This window comes from Phyllostomus hastatus, unplaced genomic scaffold (assembly GCF_019186645.2).
Source record: "Phyllostomus hastatus isolate PE091 unplaced genomic scaffold, TTU_PhHast_1.1 phas_contig_196, whole genome shotgun sequence".
Taxonomy (NCBI): domain Eukaryota; kingdom Metazoa; phylum Chordata; class Mammalia; order Chiroptera; family Phyllostomidae; genus Phyllostomus; species Phyllostomus hastatus.
In genome coordinates this window covers 716,973-743,091 of record NW_025333709.1, presented here as the reverse complement: position 1 = coordinate 743,091, position 26,119 = coordinate 716,973, and the positions used below count along the sequence as shown (strand labels likewise).

The 26,119-nt window shown below is 69.8% G+C and overlaps 1 protein-coding gene across 2 annotated transcripts; it reads left to right on the top strand.

The window, feature by feature from the left end:
* Positions 1-1,412: 1,412 nt before the first annotated feature.
* Positions 1,413-23,068, top strand: LETM1 (leucine zipper and EF-hand containing transmembrane protein 1). Of its 2 annotated transcripts, none has more exons than XM_045834429.1 (14): positions 1,413-1,725; positions 5,416-5,476; positions 11,760-12,216; positions 12,489-12,632; positions 13,013-13,150; positions 13,746-13,949; positions 16,161-16,280; positions 16,771-16,902; positions 17,193-17,336; positions 17,547-17,675; positions 20,459-20,593; positions 21,394-21,584; positions 21,941-22,079; positions 22,420-23,068. In XM_045834429.1, the coding sequence occupies exons 1-14, from the start codon at positions 1,650-1,652 to the stop codon at positions 22,567-22,569; spliced, it is 2,220 nt and encodes a 739-aa protein (XP_045690385.1). In that variant the 5' UTR covers positions 1,413-1,649; the 3' UTR covers positions 22,570-23,068. The 2 variants fall into 2 exon arrangements, with proteins under 2 accessions (XP_045690385.1, XP_045690384.1); XM_045834428.1 differs by having other exon boundaries at positions 1,416-1,725; positions 17,544-17,675.
* The last annotated feature ends 3,051 nt before the right edge of the window (positions 23,069-26,119 follow it).

Below are 26,119 nucleotides of genomic sequence, written 5' to 3'. Positions count from 1 at the left end.
CCTCGGCAGCACCAGGGACCAGCTTTGACTCTCACCTGCCCCTTCAGTGGGGCCTCACCCCGCCCCCCATGGCCTTGGGACAGAGCCGTGGGGTGCTCTGTCCCGATACTACTGCAAGCATCCTCTGATACTGGGGGCATTAAAATGCCAGTCCTGTGTGACCCTGAGTGCCTGTCTGTCCACCCTGTTTCTGGCCTGGACTTGGGTGCAGGAACATGACTGTCCTTCCTTATCTCCCATTTGCCTCCAAGGTGTGGGCAGGGCAGGAAAGAGGCCTGGCTTTATGGTTTCTTGGCAGTGGAGGCCTCGGTTTCTGGCACGTGTGGTTAGAGTCACTCGATTTGCTGTCTGTAACACTCAATGCCCTGTGCCAGCACAGGCACTTGGTGTCACTTTTTGAAGGGCCCTGCACTAACTGGCACCACCTTCTCCCTACTGGGAGGCGGACACCTGGTCCAGCGCCGGGCAGCTCTGGGTCAGGCAGGCTACCTCTTCCAGACGGTGACAGTGAGAGGTGGGGAAGCCTCCTGCGAAGACGTGCCCTTCACCAGCTTCTGAAGACTAGGGAGCCTGCTGAGATTAGAGCTCCACACGCCTCTGAGTGTGAACTGCAGGACCCTCCCCGTGCGGTGCCCTGGGAGGACATCAGTGAAGAAGGCAGACAGGCGGACGGGACGGGAAAGGCGGAAAAGCCCTTCTAGGCACAGGGTCCGAGAGGAGCAAACGCTGGCAGGTGCGAAGCAGGATGGCGAGTCCCGGAGAAGGGTCTGGTGCGACTGGATTGGGGTTAGGGCGGCAGGAGGATCCCACACGCCGCCCAGCCGGCTCTCCCCGCGTGACCTCGTCGATCTCCCCCCCCCCCCCCCCGGGGACCGCTACGAGTGTAACTTCATCCCAGGGAAGGGGAGGGTGGGGCTGAAAGGTCACGCCGGGGAGCCTGGCTGTGGAACCGAAGCTGGAGCTCAGCTGGGCAGTCTGTGGGTGTGGCAGGCCCTGGTGCGAATTCTGGAAGCCGCATCTCGGACGGGGGAGGGCAGGCCTGGACGGAACACAACGCCGTGCGGAGGACGCGGCGTGGGGGGATCAGGCTGGCTGCCGCCCAGAACCCGGGAGTGCCTCCGGGCTGTGCGCGCTGGCCGGGGCCGGGGCCGACTTTAGACAGGCGCGGCGCCCAGCGCCCCCCAGCTCTCCGCCACGCCGTGAGCGCGCGACGCAGCGGCTCTCGACCCCAGGGCGCCCTCGCCGCCCCGCACCGCCAGACTGAGAAGGGCCCTCCGCGCACGCGCCGTCCGCCCGCCCGGCGGCCGCGCATCGAGGACCAGAATGCAGCGCGCGGGGCCGGCCCCGAGGCACGCCGGGACCGGTAGTAAGTCGCGAGGCACGCCGGGACCGCCCTCACCTGGCCGGCGGCGGGAGCCGGAGGGGCCCAATGGGAGTGGCGCCCGGTCGCCCCGCCCCGCGCCGCCGGACGTCTGTGCCGGGACATGGCCGCCGCCGGTGCCGGCTCCTGGAGCTGAGCACCCGCCGCAGGGAGCCAACCGCCGCCCTCAACCGTCCGCGCGGGCGGGCCGAGGCGCCGCCGGGCCAGCGAGGAGCCGCGGAGGAGGAGGCACCAGCGGGAGGCCGGCGCGGCCGCCGTAGCCGGGCACATGGCGTCCATCTTACTGAGGAGCTGCCGCGGCCCGCCTGTCCGCCTCCCGGCGTCCGGCGCTGCCGCCCGGAGGGGTAAGCGCACGGCCGACGGCGCGGGCCGGGCGGCCCGGGAGGGCCAGGGGCCGGGGAGGGACCGAGACGGGCGAGGCGGCTCCCCGGCGCTGGGTCCGCGCTGCGCTCGAACGCGGCCCGGGGCAGGGGTCACCCCGGGCCGGGGCCTTGGCCGGCCCTGCCCCTGCGCCTCGCCCGGGCGGCGGTGGGTGCCGTGCGCTCGGGACAGCCCGGCGCGGGCGGTGGCTTGTGACTCACTCGCGCTGTGACCTTAGGCGCCCTGCCGCTGGCCGCCGCTGCCAGAGCGGCTTCGGCAAGTTTTGCAAGGAAGCGCGCTGACAGCCGGCCCCGGGACGCTCTCGGCGCTGCCCTCCGGGCTGAGCTCGGCGGCACGCGCAGCCCACCTCCTCGCCAGTGTTCTTGAGTCCCTTCCCTAGCTCTTGAGATGAAGTGGCGGGCTGGCAGACCCTGGCGAGGAGGACCTGGGGGGTTGCGGGGCGTCCATGGGACCGGCATGGCGTTCCGGGGCGTCTGTAGAGGGGCCCCTGCCAGGTCCGTGGTGCCCAGAGCCTCGGAGACCTTCGCAGTGACGTGGAGCCACACCTACTGCCGGGCGCTTCGGGGTCCAAGTGCTGGGTGTCTGCACCCTCTCGTCCCCTCTCCCGGCCTCTCTTCTCCTTTGTTACCTTCTTGAGTCTGTTCCTTATTTGTAAGGTTAGGGGGAAGACAAAGTTTGCCCTGTAAGACTGAGAGTCAAGTAAGGTGATGTACTTTGCGGTGCTTCGCAGTTTCCCAAGTACTGCAAGAAAAAGACCTGATTCCTGCCGCTTCCGGCGGTAGCGGCTGGGACCTCGGCGCCGGCGAGCGGGGTCCGGGACCCCGCTGGGCTGGGCCGGCGCCTTGCTGCCTCTGGCTCTCAGTGAAGGGCCCTGATGGAGTGCGTTGGCCCCTTCGTGTTCCGGTAGCCTACGGTTTGGGAGCCAGCCGGACCTTTCTGGGGCTGTGTCCTTTCGGGAATACGAGTTTTCCTGAGATTACGGCCCAGCTACAACTGGTTTGCTGCGGGACCCGCAGGGAGCCCTGAGCCCCCGGAAACTGCACTCAGGGGTGCCCTTTGCTGGATACGTCCTCCGTATTGACATCGGATTCTTAGTCCCAGTTACTGAGTTAACGTTGCTACCTTGTTACTTACTGCGGCCGCATCCCGTCTACTTCCCTTTATCGGATACCTGCTTGGCCTGGGCCGCACTTGCCTGTTGACAGACTGTCTTGCGGAGCGCTCTGCGTTTGGTCCATTTGCCCTCAGCCTCCTCTTGGCTGTGACAGCTCCTGGCTTCCCCTGGCAGGTTTGAGGGGGTCTGCTCAGACTCATGGCAGGATGCCCCCTGTGGGGTTCGCCTGATGTTTTCACGGGGTCCGGCAGGGGTGGTGAGTTTGTGGGAGAAGTGTCCCTGTAGCACCCAGTGACAGTGTGATTTATGGCGGTCACGTGGCCTCGATGGGGACTGAGGTGCTGCCCAGCTGGTCCCTCCTCTGCAGTGACTGCACTTTGGCCATTTCACACCCTGCTCTTGTGGAGGGGGTGTTGGGTGCCAGGCAGACTTGGGAGTGGTCATGTCTGCCTGGAGGTGCGCTGACCAGATTGGCTGTGGGGGGTGTGAGAGAGCAGCAGCCCCCCCTGGGGGCTGAACAGACGTGAACAGGAGCGTTCGGTTCGGGAGGAGCGGCTGGGGAGCCTGGAGGTCTGGGAGTGGGTGCGTGGGAAAGGCCCGTGGCCCCCCGAGTGCTCTGCCTGCAGCAGCTGGGGTGGGGATTGGAGCGTGGAAGAGGGTGGTCTCCAGGCGGCCAGGTGAAGAAAGGTGTGGGGTGTAAAGAAATACAACTGGTTTCTGCCCCTCCCCCTGGCCTGGCCCACGCCTGCAAGCGGCGTGGACCGCACCGCCTGCTGCCGGAGCTCGGAAAGGCCGTGGGATTTCCAGAGCGACCCACACGTCTCCTGTGGTGTGTAGTGAGCCCCTTCTCTCCAACCTGAGTCTGTGCTCCTGAGGTGCCTGTGGTCAGTGGCCTGGACCTCCCAGCCCCACCCCCAGCCTCCAGGCAGAGGCTGGGTCTGCAGAATGAGTTCACTCACCACTGGCCAAAAACGTGACCCATCCCACCTGGGTGATGAGGGTGCAAACGCCTCATGGGGCTCGGGAGCTTCTGGGTGGGTGGCATTCGGTGGCCCCATGGGGACAGAAGCTCTTGCATTCAGGACTCTCCTGGACCTCCAGCTGTGTGCCTCTGGGTCGGGAGGTTTATCTGTGGCCTTTGTGGTACATTGCAACAGTAAGGAGAGCAGGATCCCCAGTCCTGCAGTGGTCCTGTGTCAAGTTACCAAAACTGAGGGGTTCGTGGGAACCCCTGCATTTGTCGTTGGCAGAGCGTGGGTGGCCTGGGCACCCTGCTTGCAACCGACACGTGAAGTGGGGCTGAGCCCTCCCCACCCCCCCGCCTCGGGGGTCTGTGCGGAGTCTGGGCAGCGTCAGCAGTGAATTGCAGGACACCCGGCTGGCATGGGAGGGTTGCTTACTGGACGGGAGACCACACAAGGGGGCTCCCAGAAGGAGGGGTGGCCCACGGACCACACCCTGCTGCTGCTGGGGTCTCCTCAGAAGGCTGGGGAGGCCCTCACAGTCTGGGGGGCAGGCAGAAGGGGTGTGTGGTTCACGCCGCTTGCAGAAGTGGGGCAGGCCAGGGGCCCTGGGAGCTGTGACGGCCGCCTTCTTACCGGACCGCCTGCACGGCAGGGGCTGTTTCTGGGTCCGCCGGAGGTGGGGGCTGCCCCAGGCTCAGGGGAGGGGGCTTCTCTTTGGGAGACACCAGGGGGGCACTCCCCCGCTGGAGTGGGGTTTTCTTCGCTGCGTGCTTCTAAATTTTGACTGAAACTACCCTCTGAATTCTGGCAGCTGAGCCCGTGAGCCCAGCTCCCACCCCAGGACTTGGCTGGCATCCAGCTGCAGGGTCCTGAGTTGAACGTTCGGTGGAGCCAGCCTTCTGCGCAAGAAGGGAGCTCCGCCTGGGTTGGCACTGGCCTCCTGTTGAATTATATAAGTGACCACTGGGAGCAGCAGGCGGGGTCTGCCTTGCCCGGCCTGCTCTGACGGTGCCCAGGCCCACCTCCCCTCTCCCCTCTCCCACTGGCTCCCAGGGCCGGCCTTCGGCCGCCCAGACCTGCTCCGGGCGCTCCCGCGCCCCCACCGGAGTCAGCCCTGCCCCTCCCAGACAGTTCCCAGCACGGGGTCTGGGCACGGGTGGGCCTGACCATCCGTCACGTGGATGGACCTTGAACTTTGGCTGGTGGGAACTAGAGCGATCCCACGTACACGGAGTCCTGACGTTGTGCTCTGTGCGCGTCGTCAGGGTTCAGCCCGGAGATGGCTTGCTCTTGGCACGTGTCCGTCCGTCATTGTCCGCCCTCGCACTGTGGGGCCGCCTGTGCGTGGGGCCACGTGTGCCCTGGCCTCTGCCCGCCGGAGCCAAGCCGGAGCAAGGGGCCTGGTGCCCCCTCTCGGGGGCAGACCCCGCCCCTGGCAGCGCCTGAAGCCCCCAGCATGCAGCCGGGCTCCCTGCGGCCCCCCTCACGGCCCGGGCGCCTCCCAGACGGGGGGCGGCATCCCCCGAGGGTGTCCACCCAAGATGACTCTCCCGTCTCCCTCGTTTCTGTTGCAGGTGGCCTGGGCGAGCACGCGTGTCTCAGCTGCGCCGGCACCCTGGGGCTGAGAAGCCACGCGTAAGTACTCGGGCGTCCGGGCGTCCGCCTGGGGAGCCGGCACCGCCTGCCCCCCCCCCCCACTGCCTCCCCTCCCTCGCTCGGCCCCTCCATGTGGAAGTGCGCGAGCACTCCCCCCGACGAGCCTGTGGGAAGCAGATGACAGTTTTCAGCCACAGACGTCGCTGGGGCTTTGGTGTGTGGTGTTCCGGTCGTCTTCCTCCTGGGTCCGGTTTCCCGACACCCAGCAGCACCCACGCAGCGTGTCTGCACAGGGTGCGTGCCTGGACGGGGCGGGTCTTTCCTGCTCTCGCTCAGCCGCTGCGCGTGGGGCCCGTCGTGGGTTGTGCAGAGGGAGGTGGGCAGGCGGCGGCATCGTCGCCGTGGGGCTCTGTCGGCCGCCCTGGGCAGGCCCCGCCTCACACCCACCGTCCTGCACTGGGGCACGTGCCCCCGCCGCGCTCTGGGGACACCGCTGGGACCTGGGGGACTTCCCTTTGGTGAGAGAGGTCCGTGGTGCTGCTGCAAGGCCGGAGGGCATCCTGGAGGCCGCGGCATCCGCCCTCCTCTGTCCACCACCCCATGCACACTTGAACTTCCTTGGGGGCTGCTGTGCTCTCCCACCCGCCATCCCCTCTGCCTGGCACCCCGGGGTGCCGTCTGCTTCCGGCCCCCTGTCGCGCCTGTGTTGGGACACCTAGACCTCCGTCCTGGCACCAGGTCTCTGTCCACCTGCCCGGACAGCCAGACCAGAGCTCCTCTCCCCCGACACCCCCGATTCTTCTGGCTGAGGGCCCGGGACCTCCTGGCCGAGTGCTGCCCGGCCGGCCCCTCACAGCCCCTTGCTGTGGAGCTGTGGGGTCTTGTGGGTTCCTCGCTTGTTTGAGATTATTAGTTCGCCACCTCATCTTGGATATGAAGCTTTTGTGGAGGATGCTTCCCGGGACAGATTTCATTTTCTAAAATAAAAACCGCACCAATCATACATGGAAACTTGCTTGGGAAAGCAAGCCCATTTTCCGTTCCAGGGCCTTACAGCATGCTCAGGTGCGCAGCCGGCCCGCAGGGCTGCCACCCACCTGCCGGTGTCTCTGCGGTGGCGCGGGGGCAGCGTCCCCCGGGGGTGCGGCGGAGCCTGCCCGAGAGCGCCCCCTGCTGCTGGTGCTGCGGCCCCGGGCCCCCAGGCCACCCAGGTTGCCGCAGCACGGGGCTCGCCCCGAGACCGCTCTGTCCGTGGCGTGGGGCCTCCGGTGTGTCCATGTAGCACGTCTTTACTTCCGGCCTTTCTAGATTTCACTCGGAAACGAGCTCGGTAGCCTGCCGGTGGCATTTCAGGGGCCTGGGGCCTGTGGGTGGCTGGAAACAGGGCGGCCCGGTGGCTGAGGGTACCGGCGCGTGGCCCCACAGGGCAGGGCAAGGTGGGGGTCCAGGTGTTTGTGGGAAGCCCCTGGGTTTGTTGCTGTTCCTGTTCTGTCTTTGCGGAGAGGGGACCAGAGGGAGAGAGGGGGAGAAGCGTCCGTGCGCAAGCAGGACATCGACCGGCTGCCGCTCCTGCGTCCCCTGAGTGGGGACCTAACCGCACCCTAGACGTGTGTCCTGACCCTGTGCTCTGGGGGGCGCCACCCAGCCCGCCGCGCCGCACCGGTCCGGCGGGGCACGGACTCTCTGCTTTCCGAGCACTGACGGCCGAGGCAGGTCGGGCCGCCGTGCGGCTGGCTGCCCTGCAGGAAGCAGGCCGCGGTGTGGGGACCTCAGAGCTCGCTTGCAGGGCCGGCATGCCTGGCCCCCCACGCGGGGCGTCTGTTGTCCGTGGTGGTCTGTGCCCCCCCTTCACCTTAGTCAGCTCTCCAGCCGCCTCTGGTCTCCGGGGGACCAGGCCCCGCACCTCTTCTTTCTGGACCGCCCCCAGTGGACTCGGGGGCTCCTGCAGGTCTTTGCTGGAGTGCCGCTGGGGTGCCGTTAAAGCCGTGAAGTCGCTGGGGAACAGGAGCTTCTGGAGCTGCGCGCCGCGCTCCCAGGTGTGAACGTCTCGTCGGGACCCTTTCCCTCTCCCAGAAGGAGGGCTGTCGTTTCCGTTCCCTGGGCCACACGTGCTGCCTCTCGGGCAGCTCCCGGCGTGACCCTCGGGGCGGGCCGGCAAGTCCGCGCAGGGTGTCCGCGAGGTAGGGGCACCTTTGTCCTTTTCACCGACAACCGTGTGGACTCGGACGTTCGACCGTGCCGGCCGTCTCCCCTGTGGTGGAACGTTGATCGCTCCCGGTTAACGTCCGGATTGGACCGCTGCCGACCCCAGCCGGCCTGCCCGGCCGTGGAGCGTCGTCCAGCGGGAGTGTCCGGCCCGGAAGTTCGCCACCACTGCCGACACGTGCCATCCTCCACAGCCCCTTCTCCGCACCCTGCACGGTTTTTGGCACTTCAGCCGTGTTTTTGCCTTTCTTGAAATAATTACACATAATGTGCCAAAAATGTTACATATTTTCTTCCATCTTCCCTCTTAAAAGGCTACACAAACATTCACCCATTTTGGTAAGTTTTTTTAAGTGCACGCTCATGTGACAGCTGTCACGATACAATCCAACAGAATTGTTTCAAATGAAGCTACAGGCAAGTGAGCGCTGGGAAAACCATCTTACGGAAAAAACAAAGTTTTTGGCTGACCCGGTTCATGGTGGTGGTGGTGGTGACGGTTCTCCCTTTTCCCAGTCTTTTCCTGGTGGTCGTTATGGGGTGGTCATTACGGGGTTCCATCTGCTTCCCTGTGCCGGCCCCTGTGGCACACCTCCGTGCCCCCCAGCCACCGTTGGGGCACCTCTGCAGGCAGCACCTGGGACCCTCCCCTCCCCGCCATTGTCTCTCTCTTCCTGGCGCTCCGGCTGCTGTGCTGCCGGCTCTCACCGCGGGGGCCCGCCAGGCCTGTGGCAGGACAGGACGGCGGGGCTGCTCTCGCAGCAGCAGCGACAGCAGCAGCACGGAGGGGCTGCTGCGGGCCAGCTCTGCGCGAGGTGGGCTGCTGCTGCTCCGCTGCGGAGTGCTCTCGTCGGGCGTGGGTGCTGAATCTGCCGGGTACCCCTGCAGGGGTCCGGCACACTGCGTCGCAGGTTCCCGCCGGGGCCCCACAGCCCCCGGTCTGGCGGCTCTGCTGAGGGAGGGCCGTCCTGATGCCCCGAGGCTGCGGGTCGAGGCTGCGGGTCGACCCCAGGTCAGGGCACGAGCCGGACTGGACTGGTGAGCGTGTGAGCGAAGGGGCAGCAGGCCCCTCCCCCGCCCCCGCCCCCGCCCGTCCTCCTCTCCAGTGCGTCAAGTTAGAAGAAGCGGAAGTTGTGCTTCATGGATGCAACTTTCTTATAAGCTCATAATTTTTAGAAAGTTAAACAGGAAGAACAACAAGACTTTTGCTGATCTCAATGCAGTTCAAACTAGGAGTCGTAGATGAGAGTCAACACCTTACGTCTCCGTGTCCCCAGCTTTGTTTTTCCCTCGCCCCCCCGAGCGAGAGCCCTGGAGGCACGCAGGGGAGTGGCTGCGGTGGTGACCGTTTGTGACCGTCCTGTGGACCCGTCTCCCGGGGTGGTCCGGACCCTGCGGGGCGGGAAGGGGGAGGGTTTCCAGTCCGAGACCCCGTCGTGGACTCCACCTCGCCGCCCCGACCGCCTGTGTCCCGGCAGAGGGCGGGGCGGGAGCACCCGGGCGCCCAGCCAGCCCTTGGGCGGAGAAGCGGTGTCCGCTCCGCAGCCTCGCGCAGCGGGAAGGCCGGTGGGTGCGGGGGGCTGTCGTGCTCCTGCGTCTCACTCGGTGTGGCCGCTCCCCAGACTGGGGGAACACTGGCGTGTTGGCGACCGGTGCCCCCTGCACGCGCGACACTGGGGGTCTCGGGGCCTCTCGTCCCCGGGCAGGGAGGCTCTGCTCCTCTGGAGCCTCCCTCCTCAGTCCAGGCGCTGCTGGTGCCACTTCCTCTCTGCTGGCCGTGGGTCCCGGAGGAGCAGGGTTGCTTGTGAAGGGTTGGCACCCTCTCAGGCCAGGCCAGGGCCGTTGTCTTGGGGAGCTGTCCCCTCCAGGGGGGCCTGCCAGCCGGAGCTTAGTCGCCTGCAGGGCTGTGCCGGTGGCACGCTCACACCTGGCTGCGGGGCAGGGGTGGGGCTGTGCCGCCAGCCCTCGGGACGGGCTCCTCCGCCCGGTGCTGCCGAGTCTCCTCGCACGGGCCGGTGTCCTCAAGTCAGACAAGCCACTGATGGACATCCCCGAGCTTTTTTAAAACTATAGTTTAAAAGACTTAGTTTTTAAAAATGATCATATTGTTCAATTATAGTTGTCTGTACTTTCTCCCTACCCTTAAAGATTTTATGCATTTATTTTTAGAGAGGGGAAAGGAGGGAGGAAGACAGGGAGAGAAATGTCAATGTGTGGTTGCCTCTCGCACACCCCCATTGGGGTTCTGGCCCACAACCCTGATTGGTGTGAGCCCCGACTGGGAATCAAACCCACAGCCCTTTGGTTTTCAGGCTGGCGCTCAGTCTGCTGAGCCACACCAGCCAGGGCTAGATGGGAGCTTTTAAAATAGTAAATGACACAGCTCTGTCCTTTTGAAAATGGCTAAGCCTTTCTGGCTGGAGCGGCAGTGATAATCTCCCCAGCGTGCTTGTGGGCAGCAGCCGGGGCCTCGCAGCCCCCGCGGGGCCCGCCGTGCGCTCCTCGGCTCAGTCCCTCTGCGCACGTCCGTCTGCGCGTGCTGGCCGCCCCGGCCACCGCTGATGCCAGGTCTCCTCGCAGGGGCCACTCGCCGCGGTGCCGCTCGAGGGGTGGGAATTGGATATCCCGCCCGAGGGCTGGCTTGGCGAGGCCGGGAGCGAGGTCGCACTCCGGGTGTGGGCGCCGCCCTCACTGCTCTGAGAGCTGCGGTGGCCCCGGGCCGCTGGCCGCGGCGTCTCCCAGCCGCAGGCGGTCGGGGGGCGTCGCCGCTGCTCTCCGGGGTGACTGTGGGGCGGGGGGGGGGGAGAGTTGGAGGGGCCTCTCCAGGACGGGGGAGGCTGGCAGGGGCTGGTCGGTGGGGGGCTTCCGTGCCTGGGGCCGGCTGTACCTGCCCAGCACGGGCCACGCACTTGCCCTGCAGCAACCCCCCCCCCCCGCCCGTGAACGGGGCGGTTGCACTGGCAGCCCCCCAGCTTTCTTCCAGCCCCGACCGGCGGCTTCCTGGAGGTTTGGGTGGGGCAGTGGGAGCAGCCGCCGTCTCTGTGCTGGGCATCACTGTGCACCGGACAGCGTCCTGGGTGCTCCGTGTGTGGGTGCAGCAGGACGCACCTTCACAAAGGACGCTGTTGGAGCACAGAGAGGCTGAGGCACTTCCCAAGGCCACACAGCCATAAGTAGTGCCGGGAGCTCGGGTCTGTGTGGTGGGCTCCAGCCAGGTGCTGAGAGCCCCGCTGGGAAGGAGCTGCAGCGCCTCTGGGGTTCGCGGGAGCCTGCGGCCCCCTAGCGGTGGGTTTGTGCACTGCAGGGAGAGGCTCCTGGTGCCGTGCAGGGCCGTCCCTGGGAGACTGGCCCTGGAGGAGGGGGGCCGGCTCCTCTGTCCCAGTTTGCGCCGTGCGCGGTGAGCACAAACCCTGCGCTCCGGCCAGGCACCGGGTGCTGCGGGCAGGTGCCACGCGTGCAGCTGCGCCCCACCAGGGTGGGCAGGCTGGCCTGCTCTGGCTGCCGGCGGCCCAGGCCGCTGCCCTGTGGGCTTCCGAGTGTGGGCAGAGAGGGCTCTGAGGTGCTCACCTGCAGACGCCCCTGGGCCCACGGGGCCTGATGGAGCCCTCCCGGCCGGCGCGGGCTGGAGTGTGCGGGATGGAGTCGGGGTGGCGTGGCCTGGGGGGACAGGGCTGTGGGTGGGGGCGGCGAGAGCCCTGGGCCTGCCTGGGTGCTGCGGGGGCGGGGCTCCGGCGAGGAGCAGGGGGGGAGGGTGGGCTGCCGCTCCTGGTGTCCGCCGTGCCGCACCAGTGCCTCTGGGCCGCTGGTTCAGGGCCCGGGTCACCCTGGACGGGGCCTCCTCGCCGGTCCTCGGGACCTGCGGGTCTTTGCAGAAAATCACCTGTTGGGGGAGGGGGCTGCCGTGCCCCACACGCCACCTTCCGGGCCTCAGCCCGCGGGAACAGGCCTCCGGCCGCCCCTCGGTCTGTCTGTCCCCAGCCCTTGGCTGCTTGTGTTTGTGTCCACTCCGCCCCCCGCCCTGGGGCGCGGGCAGCCCCTTCACCCCAGCTCTGGAGGGGCGCGGGGGCGGGGGCTGGGGGACGTTGGGTCAGAGATGCCACTCTTCCCCCGTTTCCAGGCGCTGCTCCCCTGTCCCGCTGGGCTGGGCCCCCCTGCACCCCAAGTACTTCTGCTTCGGAGGCGACCCCCTGGGCCGCCGGACGCCGAGGCTCCAGCGCGCAGCCGCGGTGGCCCGAGTGCAGTGGGCGCCGGGCTCAGGGGGCCTGCTGGGCCCCGCGCCACGGCTGCTGCCCGCACGCTGCTGGCACGCGTCGCCCCCGCGGGGTGACGACTCGGTGGTGGAGAAGTCGCTCAAGTCCCTGAAGGACAAGAACAAGAAGCTGGAGGAGGGGGGCCCGGTGTACAGCCCGCCCACGGAGGTGGCCGTGAAGAGGTCGCTGGGGCAGCGGGTCCTGGACGAGCTGCGGCACTACTACCACGGCTTCCGCCTGCTCTGGATCGACACCAAGATCGCCGCGCGCATGCTCTGGCGCATCCTCAACGGCCACACCCTGACCCGGCGCGAGCGCCGCCAGGTAGGGCACGCGGCCCCCTTAGCCCCCCCCCCAGGCGTTTCCCTGGGGGCCCGGCTGCCCGCGGCCTCGGGCTGCTTTTCTGGGTCAGTGCCATGGGTCAGTGCCTCTGGCTGGGGGGTCACTCCAGGCAGGGAGTGGGCTCCTGGGCAGCTGCCCCGTAGGCCGCAGCGGACGGCAGTGGCCCTCAGGAGCTGCCCCTCGAGCCGTTGGGGGCCTGGGGCTCCCAGCCGCACAGGCCGCCCGGTGACCTCGGACCCCACTGCTCTCGGCAGTTTCTCCGGATCTGCGCCGACCTCTTCCGCCTGGTGCCCTTCCTCGTCTTCGTGGTGGTGCCCTTCATGGAGTTCCTCCTGCCCGTCGCTGTGAAGCTCTTCCCCAACATGCTGCCCTCCACGTTTGAGACCCAGTCCAGCAAGGTGGCCTCCCTTGGCAGCGCCGTGGCATTCCGTGCTCCTTCGTGGTTGCCGTGCGGCGTCAGGGGCACCCCCCAGGCGCCGGGGCTCGGGCCTGTCCGTCCTAAACGCATTCGAAAGCAGGGCTCCCCCGGACCCGGGTCTTCAGCCCGGGCCGAGGCCCGTGCGTGGGGGCGGGGCCCGGGTTGGTCCCCGGCCGTGCGGGCCTGCCTGTTTCTGCCAGTCCGGTGCTTTGGGGACCCGCGCCCCCAGCTGCGTGTGCACTCTGGCCGGCCCTGCTTGGGTCCCATGGAGCTCGAGGGACTGGGAGCTGGGGGACCGGGCTCCAGCACCCTGCCTGGGGTTCCCGGGGACGGGTGCGACGCCCTGTGTCTGCCCCGCAGGAGGAGAGGCTGAAGAAGGAGCTGCGGGTCAAGCTGGAGCTGGCCAAGTTCCTTCAGGACACCATCGAGGAGATGGCCCTGAAGAACAAGGCAGCCAAGGGGAACGCCACCAAAGATTTCTCCGTGTTCTTCCAGAAGGTGCCCCCACTCTCCAGAGCCCTGCGTGCACCTGCCTTACCTGGGCGTGGCCCTCATCGCCCCGCTCCCTTCCTCTGCTGTAGCGGCAGGGGCGCCCCTGGGTGGGCAGTGGCCCCTGCCTTCACGCCCGGCGAGGCTGAGCCTCCGCAGAGAGCATGACCCCTGACACCCACTCACCTGCCTGTGTCTGCCCCTGCGGCAGCCCCCGGCGCGGGCGGTTCGGCACATGAGAGGTGTGAAGACCTGCCGTCCCGCCGGGCGTGGGGGCCGGGCTGGGGGAGGACGGGCCCCGGGGCTGCCCCACAGCCACGTCCGAGGCGGGAGAGGGCGGTGGGGCCTGCTGGTGGGCCGGGGGGTGCCCACGGCCTCCTCCGGTCACTGGCCTGGCCCCACGGGCCAGGCCTCTGGGAGGTGGAGCCTGCGGGGGCCGCTCAGAGGGAGGGCCCAGTGGAGCCGGCGCTCCCAGCCCCGCCCCTGCTTCCTCCCGGGAGGGGCGGTGTGGGGCGGGCGCGTGCGTGTGTGCGTGCGTGCGTGCGTGCCGGGGAGCAGGCCTGCGCTCCCTGGGCCGCAGGCAACCCTGGCCCCTGCTCGGCAGATCCGGGAGACCGGGGAGAGGCCCAGCAACGAGGAGATCCTGCGCTTCTCCAAGCTGTTCGAGGACGAGCTGACGCTGGACAACCTGACGCGGCCGCAGCTGGTGGCGCTGTGCAAGCTGCTGGAGCTGCAGTCCATGGGCACCAACAACTTCCTGCGCTTCCAGCTCACCATGCGGCTGCGCTCCATCAAGGCCGACGACAAGGTGGGCCGTCCTGGGCGGCGGGAGGGCGGGCTGGTGGCGCGCCGGCCCCAGACCGCGGCTGTCCCCGCCGTGTGCGGGTGCGTGCGAGCCTGCGGGGGGGGGGGGGGGCGACCGCGTGGGGCTGTGCGGTCCCCACGGCTGCTCCCTGGCGGCCGGGGTGTGGTGGGAGATGTCACTGTGAGCGAGGAGCGGGGGCCAGTTGCCCGCCACCGGCACCCTCTGACCAGGGAGTCACACCCGCGGCCTCGGTGTGTGCCCTGACCAGGAACCCAACACACAGCCTTCGGGTGTGCGGGGGCGGCGCTCCAACCCAACGAGCCCCCCGGCCGCGGAGAAGGGGCGAATTTTAATGCTCCCCGTGGGCCTGCGGGAGGCCAGCTCACGCTCCAGGCCAGCTCACGCTCTGTGCCAGCCCGGCCCGGCCCGCGGACAAGGGCCCTAACCCCGGCTGGGCTGTGCCGGCTCTCCGGCGCCCCACGGGCATGGCTGCCGCGTCTCGCTGTCCCTGGCTTCCCCTCAGGCCGGTCCTGGGGAGGTGCTCCTCGGGGCGGGGGCGCTCACAGGTTGTCCCGAAGGGTCTGTAGGGACGGGGGGCACTCGTCTCCGGGGTGCTCGTCTCCGTGGCGCTCGTCTCCAGGGCGCTCGTCTCCAGGGCACTGGTCTCTTGCGTGCTGCGGACTCTGCCCCCGGGAGGGCGCTCAGGACGCCTGATCTGCCAGGGAGCTCGGGGCCCGTGGGGGCAGTGCTCCGGCGGCCGTCTCAGCCCCGCGCCTGAGGAGAGCCCGCGGCGAGGCCGCCCCCAGGAGAGGCAGCGCAGGGGCAGCCGCTCACTCGCCCTGTGACCTCGGGCGAGTCCTCTCGCCCCCAAGTGCCTCAGACTCCGCCGGGATGGACCTGCAGGCAGACCGCCGCGGCCGAGAGGGCAGAGGGGCACACGGTGCCGGGCAGGAAGCAGCACGCAGACGCGAGGAGACTCTGAGACGTGGTGGGGGGGAGCCCCGGGGACCCCAGGGTGGACACGGCGGGGCGTCTCGGCGCTCACAGGTCCCAGCCTTGCGGCTGCAGGTGCTGGCAAGGGCAGAGCCCACTCTGCCCCGCGAGCAGGGCGGGCCGCCCAGCGGGACAGAGGACTCCGGCCGGGCACCTCCACCCCACTTGGCAGTCCCAAGACGCTCCCCGCCCTCTGCGGGGTGGGGTCAGAGGCCAGGTGGGGCCAGCGACAGGGCGCTCTTGCCCCTCCCGGCAGAAACTGGACGCCTCTCTCCCGGGGCCTGCCAAGGCCCCTGGGCTGCAGCTCCCCGGGTTGGCAGGTGGTGCTGCGGGCTCGGTGCCCGTGAGGGCCTGTTGTTCGTGGTTCCCTGGAAGTGGCCACAGCTCCACTCGGGACCCCCGGAGACCTGGGCAGGCCAGGCCCAGGAAGCAGACGCAGCGGCGAGGGGCGGCGGAGGACGGGGTCCTGGCCTTCACAGCTGCTGTGGTGGGCGTGGCCAGCGGGGGCGTCCTGGGTGGGGCGGGGAATGGGACACACAGGCTGGGGCGTGCGGCCAGGGGGTCTCAACCACGGTTGTCCCGCTCCCACCGCAGCCGGGCTGCTTGGGAAACGTGAATAACTGTGGCTGTCGGGCTGGACCCACCGATGCTGTCACCAATCACAGAATCTACCTGTGACCCCGAGTCCCAGTGGGGGCATGTCTAGGAGGCGGCCGGCCGGCGTCTCTCTCTCTTTGTCTCTCTAAAACCAGTGACCGCGGTGTCCTCTTCAGGCGAGGACTGGAAACGGTGTCGGCTGGGTGGCCCAGTGGCTTACAGTGCCACCCCAGTGCACTGGGGCCCTCTTCTCCCTCTGGCGCCCCCAGGTCCCGTGCCCTGTGTCCGCAGACCCTGAGCAGGCTCCGGTAAGGGTGGGCTGCGGGGCGAGGGCGCGTGCTGGCACCCGGCAGGCGAGGCCCAGGTCCCCGGCCCACCCTCTGCAGGGTCTGGGCGCTCCGACCCTTGTCTCGGGGCGGGCCCTGGCCACCCGGCGCTCCCCCAGGCGCCTCCCCGTCGGCAGCCCCATCCCTGCGAACCAGGGCCAGGCCCCGGCCTGTCTGCCACCCGGCAGAGCTCGTCAGGAGGGGGCTGGGGACGGGCCGTCGCACCCACGGGCGTGTGGCACGGCGCCGCAGGCCACCGGTGGCGCTCTGAGATGGGGACGGCGGCCTTGTCTTCCAGCTGATCGCCGAGGAGGGCGTGGACAGCCTCAACGTCAAGGAGCTGCAGGCCGCGTGCCGGGCGCGGGGCATGCGGGCCCTGGGCGTCACCGAGGACCGCCTGCGGGACCAGCTGAAGCAGGTGTGCGTCGCGGGCCCACGCGGCCCCCCCCCCCCCACCGTGTCAGCCCAGTGTTGGCTCGTGGGGCAGCTGGGAGGGGATGGCGGGCGCGTCCTGGGCCTGGGAGGGCCGCCGTGGCCCCTGCCCATTTCTGGCCGCCTCGGGCCTGGTCCTGGAGGCGGCTCCGACCCTTCTTGGCAGCGTGTGGTCGGTGGTTGTGCCCCTTCTGCCCCCGTCTGTGCCCGGAGGGGGATGCGGCTGACTACCTGCAGCCCGGGGCTCGTCCCCCCCACCCCGGGCCGGGGTCCCAGCGCCCCCCTGGCCCCTCCAGCAGCCCGGGGGCCGCTCCGCCCACCCGCTGCCTTCAGACCTCGGACGGGCGGCATGAGTCACAGAACGAGGCAGCGAACCAGCCCGGAGCAGGGCTCCAGGGTCAGAGCCCTGCCCCGGCCCCGGGTGTGGGTGGGAGGAGGCCCGAAGGTAAGTCCCGGTGTCAAACTCCCGATTCCAGTGGCTGGAGCTGCACCTGCACCAGGAGATCCCGACCTCGCTGCTCATCCTGTCCCGGGCCATGTACCTGCCGGACACCCTGTCGCCCGCTGACCAGCTCAAGTCCACGTTGCAGACCCTCCCGGAGATAGTGGTGCGCTCGCCAGGGGACCTTTCCTTCGCCCGCGCCCCTGAGTGTGGGGGCCCTCGAGCACCACCCGCCCACCCTCTGGCCTCGGGGCCCCCGTGCCCCACCCACTCACCCTTCCCCTCCTCCCGGGCCTGCCCTGACCCCTGACCCTGAAGAGCGAGGGGCGTCCCCGGGGCCTGGAGTAGTTTCCCGGTGGGGTGTCCTGCCCCCCCGAAGGCCGGGTGCAGCCCCTCACCCCGGCCTCTCCGGCGGCGGCGTGCCCCGGCTCACTGCCAGCCGTGACCTGTCTGCAGGCGAAGGAGGCGCAGGTGAAGGTGGCTGAGGTGGAGGGGGAGCAGGTGGACAACAAGGCGAAGCTGGAGGCCACGCTGCAGGAGGAGGCGGCCATCCGGCAGGAGCTCCAGGAGAAGGAGCTGCAGAGGCTCTCTGAGGCTAAGGTGAGGGCCGGGGGCCGGGGGCGGGCCGGGGCGGCTGGGGGCCTCCACCTCCTACAGAAACTGCCTCACGCGGGTGCCCAGAGCCCTGCAGCTCCGCCCTTCCCATCTTCCTGGAGTGGGGGGGGCACGGGGCAGGGGGCAGGGGGGGCGGGGCGCTGGGCAGACGAGGCCTGGCCGCCCCTGAGCTGGCCCTGGCCTGTGTTTCAGAAGGAAGCAGCACCGCAGGTGGCAGAAGCTGTCCCTGGGAGGCCCGTGGCCGAGCTGCAGCCGGAAGCCCCAGACGTGGTCCTGCCATCAGAGGCCCTGAAGGACACGGCCCCCGTCCTGCAAGGCGTGCAGGTGAGCGGTGCCCTCACCCACCCGGGGGCAGGAGCAGCAGGGGGGCACGGGCTGCCGGTCACGGGCACTCGGGCCCCGTGTGCTCCAAATGGCGGGCCCCCCGCCCCAGCGGGAAAGGGGGTCTCGGGCCCCTCGTCAGCCAAGTGGGGCAGTGGTGGGGACACTGTGTGGGCCCTCCACAGAGGCTCGTCTCCTGTCACCCTCGGTCATCTCCTCTGGTGGCCTGGGATGGGTGGTGTACCCGGGGGGTGCCGGTCTCTGGGGTCCTTGCCCTCCTGGTGCAGCCTGCTCCCGCCGTGGAGACAGACTCCCCCCATCTGCAGCTCCCCGGTGGGCGGAGCAGCTTCTGGGCATGCTGTGGCCACGAGGTGTCTGCTGGCCAGATGGTCCCGGCAGCGCGGGTGGGACAGCAAGGCCAGGGGCTGCGGGAGGGGCCGGGGGGGTGGCACCTGAGGTGGACTCTCGACAGGCAGCGCGGGCTGGCCAGGGGCCTGGGCCGGGGGGGCTGTGGGGCAGCGGCCGGGGGAGCTGCAGGGCGCAGCGCTGGGGGCCGAGGCCTCGGGAAGGTTCGGACTCTTCCCGAGAGAAGACGGGCCCCCCAGACCGGGGACCCTTGTGGTCAGCGGGCTGCAGCCTGCAGGGGCAGTGTGTTGGGCGGTGGCCGTAGGTGGGGTAGGGTGGGGCTGTCCAGAGCCTTGGGGGCTGCTTTGGGACACTGGGGTGGCCTGGAATAAGCTGCGGGCGGGGGGCTCTGCTGCACCCCGCTGACAGCCGTGAGGCCTGGAAAGAGGCCAGGCCACTCCTGGGACACGGCCCAGGGGACAGTTGGAGGCAGACATGGGTGCCAGCGTGACGAGCCTTGAGGAAAGGGGCAGGTCCGAGGGCCCTGGCTGGGCTGGCAGGGAGGGGCCCGGGGCCGGGGACAGAGACACCAGGGTCGTGTTGGGGGTAGGGACGGCCGGGCCGAGGGGAGACCGGCAGGGGCCGGAGGAGGGAGCACCGTCAGGCGGCCCGGGACAGCCGCCGTCACAGACACGCAGGCAGGCAGACGCACCCCGTTTCCTGGGGCCGGGGCTCGGGCCCGAGGACAGTGTGGACTCCCGGGAGAGCCTGGGGACCCCGCGCTGCCGCAGACGCGTTGGCGGGAAGTGCAGACTGGGGAAACGAGGGCACGGAGCCAGGGCTCGTGGAGGGGACAGGCGGGGGGGGGGGCGAGGAGGCGGCGGGGGGGGCCCCTCGGGTGCAGGAGCGGCTCTGCCCCCGCCAGGGAGGGCCGCTCGTGGCTGCGGAGCTTCCACAGACGCCGCCCAGCCCCGTCTGCTGGGGAGCGGCCTTGTGGCGCCGCGGGGTGGGGGGAAGGGGCGTCCCCAGCTCCTTCCCAGGCGAGCACAACCCCCGCCCCAGGCCGGACCAGACCTGACCTCCGACCCAACCCAGGGAGCCGGGCTCGCATCTGAGGAGCGCAGGGCTGGGAGGCTCCGCCCAGCCAGCGAGTGCCAGGCGGCTGTTCCCCGCAGAGGGCACGCCCTGCGGCTTCGTGGGGTTCTGCAGGAAACAAAGAGGCGGTCTGTGTCGTTCGAGGGCTAGCAGAGTCGGGAGGACACCGTGAGCGGTCACTCCCGTGGGCAGGGGGACGCGCCAACCGCCCAGCGTGTGTTTTCCGGCGGAAAGCGTCCCAGGAGGCCGGGAGGGCCCTCAGCCCCGCGGGGCCCCGAGCGCTGACACGCTGGCGCACCGCCCGCCCTCGCCACCCTGCTCTGGCGCCGCGGGCCTGGCCGGGCCGTGGTGGGAGGCGGGGAGTGAGCCGGTCAGCGAGGAGGAAGTGAGGCCGCCCGTGTTCACGGACAACCTGGGAACCAGTGTGTCTCTGCGCCCGTAACGAATAGTCAGAAACTGTGCACCTCAAAAGCACATTGTTTTTTTTTTAAGGTTTTACTTATTTTTAGAGGGTGAGGGAGGGAGAAAGAGAGGGAGAGAAACACTGATGGGCGAGAGATGCACCCATGGGTTGCCTGTCATACCTCCCCCACTGGGGGCCTGGCCCGCAGCCCAGGCCCGTGCCCTGACTGGGATTCGAACCGGCGACCTTTCAGTTTGCAGGTCTGCGCTCAGTCCCCTGAGCCGCACCAGCCAGGGCTCAAAAGCATGTGGTTTACAGTAACATTGAAGAAAGAGACTGCTTGTGGGCAGGTTTGAAAATAAGTATGGAAGACCCACGTGGTGAACTCTGCCAACGCTGCGGACACACTGTGTGCGGTTGTGCCGCAGCTTCCGCTCCCGCAGGGGTGGGGACTCGGCAGGAGGCTGGTGCCCCGGCTGCTCCGCAGGCGGAGACCAGTGCGGCCCCAGCATGCTCCCCTGTCGGGGTCACAGTCGCTCCGGGGCTCTCACGGGAGGTCAGAGAGCCTGGGACAGCCAGGGCAGTGGGGGAGCCGGTCTGGCGTCCCCTCTGGGTGGGGCCCGCACTGTCCGCGGTCACGGGGACATACCCAGGGACCTCGGCGTCGGAGCGCAGTCAGGAGGAGTTCCGCCTGTGTGGGGTTCCTGCGCCTCGGACCTGACTCTCGACAGGAGGCAGGTCAGGGTGTGCGTGGGGGTCCCGGGTGCGAGGAAGCCTGGGGGGACAGGTGTCTCCCCCTCGGCGGTGACGGTCGCACGAGTGTCCACGTGCCGGGCGGCACATCCTGTCGAGGAGGAGAGGGCGGGGCCTGTGCCCGCAGCCCGGAGGCCGCCACAGGCCCCGGGGTCCCCTCCACCGGCGCCTGTGCTCTGTCCCCTCCCAGGGAGAGGAGATCACCAAGGAGGAGATCGACCTCCTCAGCGACGCCTGCTCGAAGCTCAAGGAGCAGAAGTCGTCCCTGACGAAGGAGAAGCAGGAGCTGGAGCTGCTGAAGGAGGACGTGCAGGACTACAGCGAGGTGCGGGCGCGCTGGGCGGGGCCGCGAGGGGTGGCGCGGGGGGGGGGCGGCGTCTGCGGAGAGGGGGCTCTGGGCGCGGCTCGCTGTGTCCAGGCGGCGGCCCCGTGCCCCCTGGTGACGACCAGCTCTCCTCGTCTGCGGTGCCTTCGGCTCCTGCGGGGTGGGCGGAGGGGCCTGGTTGGCCGGCGCTGGGGGTCTCACCCCCACTCCTGACGCCCACTTGCTCTCGTGCTGGGGACTGCGGTGTTCTTTTTCACGGGAACACGTCTTTTTTACTCACGGGCAGTGCTTCCCCACCTGACTTCAAAGAGCCACGTTCTCACGGCTCTGCGGGGAGAAGGGGACGAGTTTTGAGCTTGGCGAAAATAACCGCCACCGTCCCAGCTTTCTCCTGACACGGCCCTCTGCTCTGGGCTCCGCCAGGAGCCGGGGGTCTGTGGGGACCCAGCCTCCTCCCCGTCCCCCCTCCCCCGCCCTCGCCGCTCCTGGCGGAGGGGCGTGGGGTTTACGAAGACTCGCATCCTTCTCGGATGCTCCCGTGCGTGAGTTCTTCGGCGGTCAGGCACGCGGAGGCTCAGCACCACTCCCACTCCCGCTCCCTCCCCCACAGACACGGTGCGGGTCCGTGGGGCCAGAGCACGCTGTGTGCCCGCCGCCAGGCGGCCCCCACGGCGGGGACGGCACTTCTCCGGCACAGGCTGCGGCTTGTTGCCGTCGGCGCTGGTTCCGATTAATTACAGGGCGAACCTCATCGTGAGCGTCTTTAAGACCATCTTCTTACGACGAGATGCTTCCCTTAGGACTTGCAAGAGATCAAGAAGGAGCTCTCTAAGACGGGCAAAGAGATGGAGGTGGAGGAGTCCAAAGCCAGCAAGCGGCTGACCAAGCGGGTGCAGCAGATGATCGGGCAGATCGACGGGCTCCTGGCGCAGCTGGAGGCCGACCAGCAGGCCGGCAAGCTGGGCGCAGCCACCCCAGGCTCGCCCGAGGGGTGAGTGTGGGCGTGGGCGCCGGGACTGCCTCCGCCTCCCAGGGGGCCGCAGCCGACCCGCAGCAGCAGCCCGGCCCCGGGCTCCGGGTCGTCCTCAGGCTGCGGGCCCTTCACCTGCGGGCGGGGCCTGCGTTGCCTCCTGGGTCGGCCTGCTGTGCTGTGTGGGCCCCCCCCCTCGCCCTCCCCGGTCAGGGGCAGCTCCCCCACACTGCCCCCGGCGCAGACAGGCCTGAGGGAGGCTGCCCGGGGCTCTCGGGGTCCCAGCCGGCCGGGCGTGCTCCCAGGAAGGGGGGGCTGGCCTGGGAGCCTGGGGCTCGGGTGCGGGCGGTGCCACACACAGGCCTGCCCTCCCCCAGGGAGACCGTCATCAGCGTCGGCGAGCTCATCAGCGCCATGAGGCAGATCAAGCACATTCCGGAGAGCAAGCTCGTCAGCCTGGCCTCGGCGCTGGACGAGAACAAGGACGGCAAGGTCAACATCAACGACCTCGTCAAGGTGGGTGCGGCCCCAGCGGGGGCAGGGCCCTCAGGCGAGGGTGTGGGGTGGGCGGGCCCCCAGCAGAGGAGGGGGGCCCACTGGGCCCGGCGGGGACGAGCACTGGCACTCGGGGCTCCAACAGCCCCTCCCCTGGACAGCGTGCCCCTACAGCCTGGGGCCCAGACACGCACTGCGCCCCTGGGGGCCCGCGCCCTGGGGGCTTGGGAGCCTGTTGGCCCCCCCGGGAGGCAGGGGCCTGACCGCAGGGGCCCTGGTGGGCCCGGGCAGCACCGAGGCTGTGGCCGTCTTGGCCGGCGGCCGAGGACACAGACCCCGAGTCCCATCCTTCCCTGTGCAGGTGATCGAGCTGGTGGACAAGGAGGACGTCCACATCTCCACCGGCCAGGTGGCCGAGATCGTGGCGCTGCTGGAGAAGGAGGGCAAGGTGGAGGAGAAGGCCAAGGCCAAGGAGAAGGCGGAGAAGGAGGCCGCCGAGGTGCAGGGGTAGCCGCCCGCGGCCCGGCCCCGGCTGCTGCGAGGCGACCCCTGGGGACGCGGCCAGTGTTTGTCTGGAATAAACCAGAAGCGCCCGTCATCAAGTAACTTAGTTTTCGCCATTCCACGGAGAGTCGGCCTGGACCCCCAGCCCCCGGGAGCCGTGTCTACAGCGTCCTCACTGCGGCCGCCCCGGGAGGAGCGAGGACCCGCCCTCGGCCCCGGCAGGACGTCCAGTCGGCGGCTCGCACGCCCGGGACGCGGTGTCGGCGGGGTCGCGGGCGCGTCTCCGGAGACCCGGCTGCCGAGGAGACGCCGGACCGCGCTCTGGCGGGGCCGTCGGTGCCCGTGCAGGCTTCCGCTCCCTGTCGTGTCGGCCCCTCCAGGTCGGTCGGCGCGTGCCTCCGCCTAACCCCGCACTGACTAACAGGCACAGCGGCCCCCACGGCCGGCCCCACTCGCGTCCCAGATGTAAAGTGGGGCCGTGGCTCCAATGAAGCCGTGAGAACGAAGCGTTTCCGTCTGAGTGGTGGTTGTGCTCGGGCGGCTTTGGAAGGGTTCCTGCCTGGGCCGGCGGCACCTGGCCGCCCCCTTGGTCCACTGGGGCGGATGCCCCTGCGTCCGGGGTCCCTCGGGGCCTGGCCTGTCCAGCCCTGCCGCCCGAGGGCCCCCTCCCCAGGGGCAGGCTGGTGGCCACTCCTGGCCCTGCAGGGGGGCACCCCAGGGCTTGTGGAAAGGCCCAGGGTGCAGCCCTGGCGCCCTGCGGCCTCAGGCAGGGCCGCTGCACGAGGGCGGGTATGGCCGGGCGTCCTGTGGCCTCAGCTCTGTCGGACCCGCCCCTCGGAGGCCGGAAAGGTCGTGCAGGGCAGGGGTGTCGGACTCATTTTCACCCGGGCCACATCAGCCTCGCGGCTGCCTTCGAGGAGCCGCAGCGGTCTCGGGCCTGTGCACGTGCCCCGCTCAGCTCCTGGAGGAGCTGAAGTTACGCTCGTCCCTGGGAAGGCCACACGAGGCTGACGTGGCCGCTGACTTGGGGGCCCACACGCGGGAGACGGCCAGAGCGGCCAGAGCGGCCGGACCCGCTGGAGAGCGGCGGGAGACCCAGAAGTGACGGCCGCTGCGCTCCCGGAAGTGGGTCGCCGGCCCCAGGAGACGGGCCGCGCAGGGACGCGGCATGCACCCCCGCGTGAGCCCCTGCGGCGGCAGTGGCCCGCGGCTGTCCCCTCCGGCCCCGCGGTCCGCCCGGGCGCCTCCCTCACGTCTGTGCCCCGCCCCGCCCGTTTCTGCGGCCTGGTGTCTGGCCGTCCTGGTCCTGGCTGGGCGCCCTGTGCGTCCCCCCTGCTGCCCTCCCAGGTCGTCTGCAGCTTCCGGGGGGGGGGGGCCTCGTGCCCGGGGCGGCAGGGCTGCTGCTGGAGCTGCCTCCGGCTGTGCGGCCGGCGGTGGTCTGCCCCCTCATCTCTGTGTTTGCTTCCACTGTCCTCTACCCCCACCCCTCTCACCGCGGCCGGGGCCAGCGCCCGGGCCAGCGCAGGAGCCGGTGGGCCCGGGGAGGGGAGCCTCGTGGGGCGGGGGCCTGAGGGGCGGCTGTGTGGGCTGCGCACGGGTGCTGGCGTCCCCCCTGCCGGGGGGCGGAACGGGAGCGCTCCACACGTGTCTTCACGCGAACCCCCGCCTCTCCGCGGGGTCCAGGGCGCGGGCACGCGGCTGCTGCCCGCGTCTCGTTGAAGATTAACCTGCCGGCCGAGGCTGTGTGCACTGGCCCCCCAGGGGCCCCCGGTCTACCTGCGTGAGCACCTTGTTAAGAAATGTTTGTGTTGAAGGATCAAACTAATGCTCCTGTAACGGCTCACGGCGAGGCCCGGGATCAGGGTGGCCAGAGCCCCGGTCGCCCGGCACCTGCCCTGGGGACCGCTGTGTGGCGCAGGCCCGGTCCCGGCCTCGCAGGGAGGGGCCGGTGAGTGGCCGAGGGCGTGAACGGTGCCGGGACCCTCCCCCGCCTGCAGAGCGCAGGCCTGGGCGTCCCCACGGTGGGACGGCGCCCCTGCTGGTCCCGGCCCTCCTGTCCCCGGACGCCGCCGCACCGGTGCCCGGGCTCCCCACCCGACGTGCGGAGGGGCTGAGTGAAGCCTCGTCCTGGTGACCTGGGCCACGCAGTGGGGTTTCGTCCGGCTGTGAGGTGGTCGCTGCCTGACGGAGCCCCGCCACCCATCAGTGGGTGCCTCAGATCTGGGGGTCCGCACCCCCCCAGCAGGGCACAGTTCTGTTCCGAAACACCGAGGGCCCCTGGGCTCGGGGATAACGGTGACCGAGGGCACGGCCGCCACCGCGGGGGCTGGGCGGTGTCATGGAGGAGGCGGGGCCCGTCGCCCCACAGCCGGCTCCCCAAGGAGGACAGGCACTGCTGGTGTCCCCCAGCCCCTCGGTGGACAGGCCCCGCACCCCAGCATGTCTGCCCTGTCTCGGGGGCCTCGCCCTGCGCTGGCCCCGGGCTCCTTGCGGGGCGGGGTGGGCCGCTTGTAACCTCGCCAGGAGCCAGCAGCCTGTCCAAGGGCCGCTCTCCCCGAGCCCGGCCGTGGCCTCAGCCCTCGTCCTGCCCGGGCGCCCGCCCAGCCTGGTCAGGACGCCTCCAGCAGGCTCCCGGGGCCTCGTGCGTGGGCCCGGCTCTCACTGTGGGCCTGTCCTCGGGCCAGGCCTGCGAGCCGGGGGCCCTGCGAGCCGGGGGCCCTGCACAGGTGTGCGAGCCCATGGGTGGGCGGGGACCCGAGCCGGGCCCCCGCAGACACGGGGGCTGTCGGCAGGCTGATTCCCGCTGAGGTGGGGCCAGCCAGGGTCGCAGCGGCCCGCCTGAAGGGGCGCCCCTGGGCCAAGGCCAGGAGCGAGCAAGGGCAGACGGCAGCGAGGAGCAGCCTCCGGCTGGGGGAGCCTGGAGTGCGAGGGGCGAGGCCCTGCGCCATCTGCGGGAAGCTGTGCGTGGAGAAGCCCCGCCCGCCCCGCCCAGCCGGCCCTGCAGCCCCCGTGGGCGCCCGGACTGGCACAGCGGCCGGGCGTGGGCCCCGGGCTCTGCCCGCCCCCCAGGAGCCCCCAGCGTGTCCCAGAAAGTGGGCCTTCCGTGGGTGCACCGTGTCCTCGCGGCTGCTGGCAGAGGGAGGCTGGGCAGGGGCGGCCCCAGCCTGGACGCTGGCCGGCCCCCGGAGGGTCCTGATTGGAAACGGCCTCATCCGGCCCCCGCCAGGCCGCTCAGCGGGTCAGAGGTCACCCTGACACACCACACTGCGGGGCCGGTCGCGGTCAGCCAGGGCGCACACGTGAGCGTGTGAATGAGGGGACACCCAGTCCGTGTCTCTTGGGGAGAGGGACTCGTGGGGGACGGGTGTCTGGTTCTGCGTGTGGCGATTCCATCCGAACACCTGGGCAGCAGGGACTGGAGGTGTTCACCCCACCTGGGAACAGGGCGTGGGTGTCTGATTGGTTAGTGTCCGGCCGGGTGGGTGGGCGGGCTGAAGCCACAGGCTGTGAACCAAATTCCGAAAGCTGCTCCAGTTGGGAGCCAGGTGAGCCCGCTC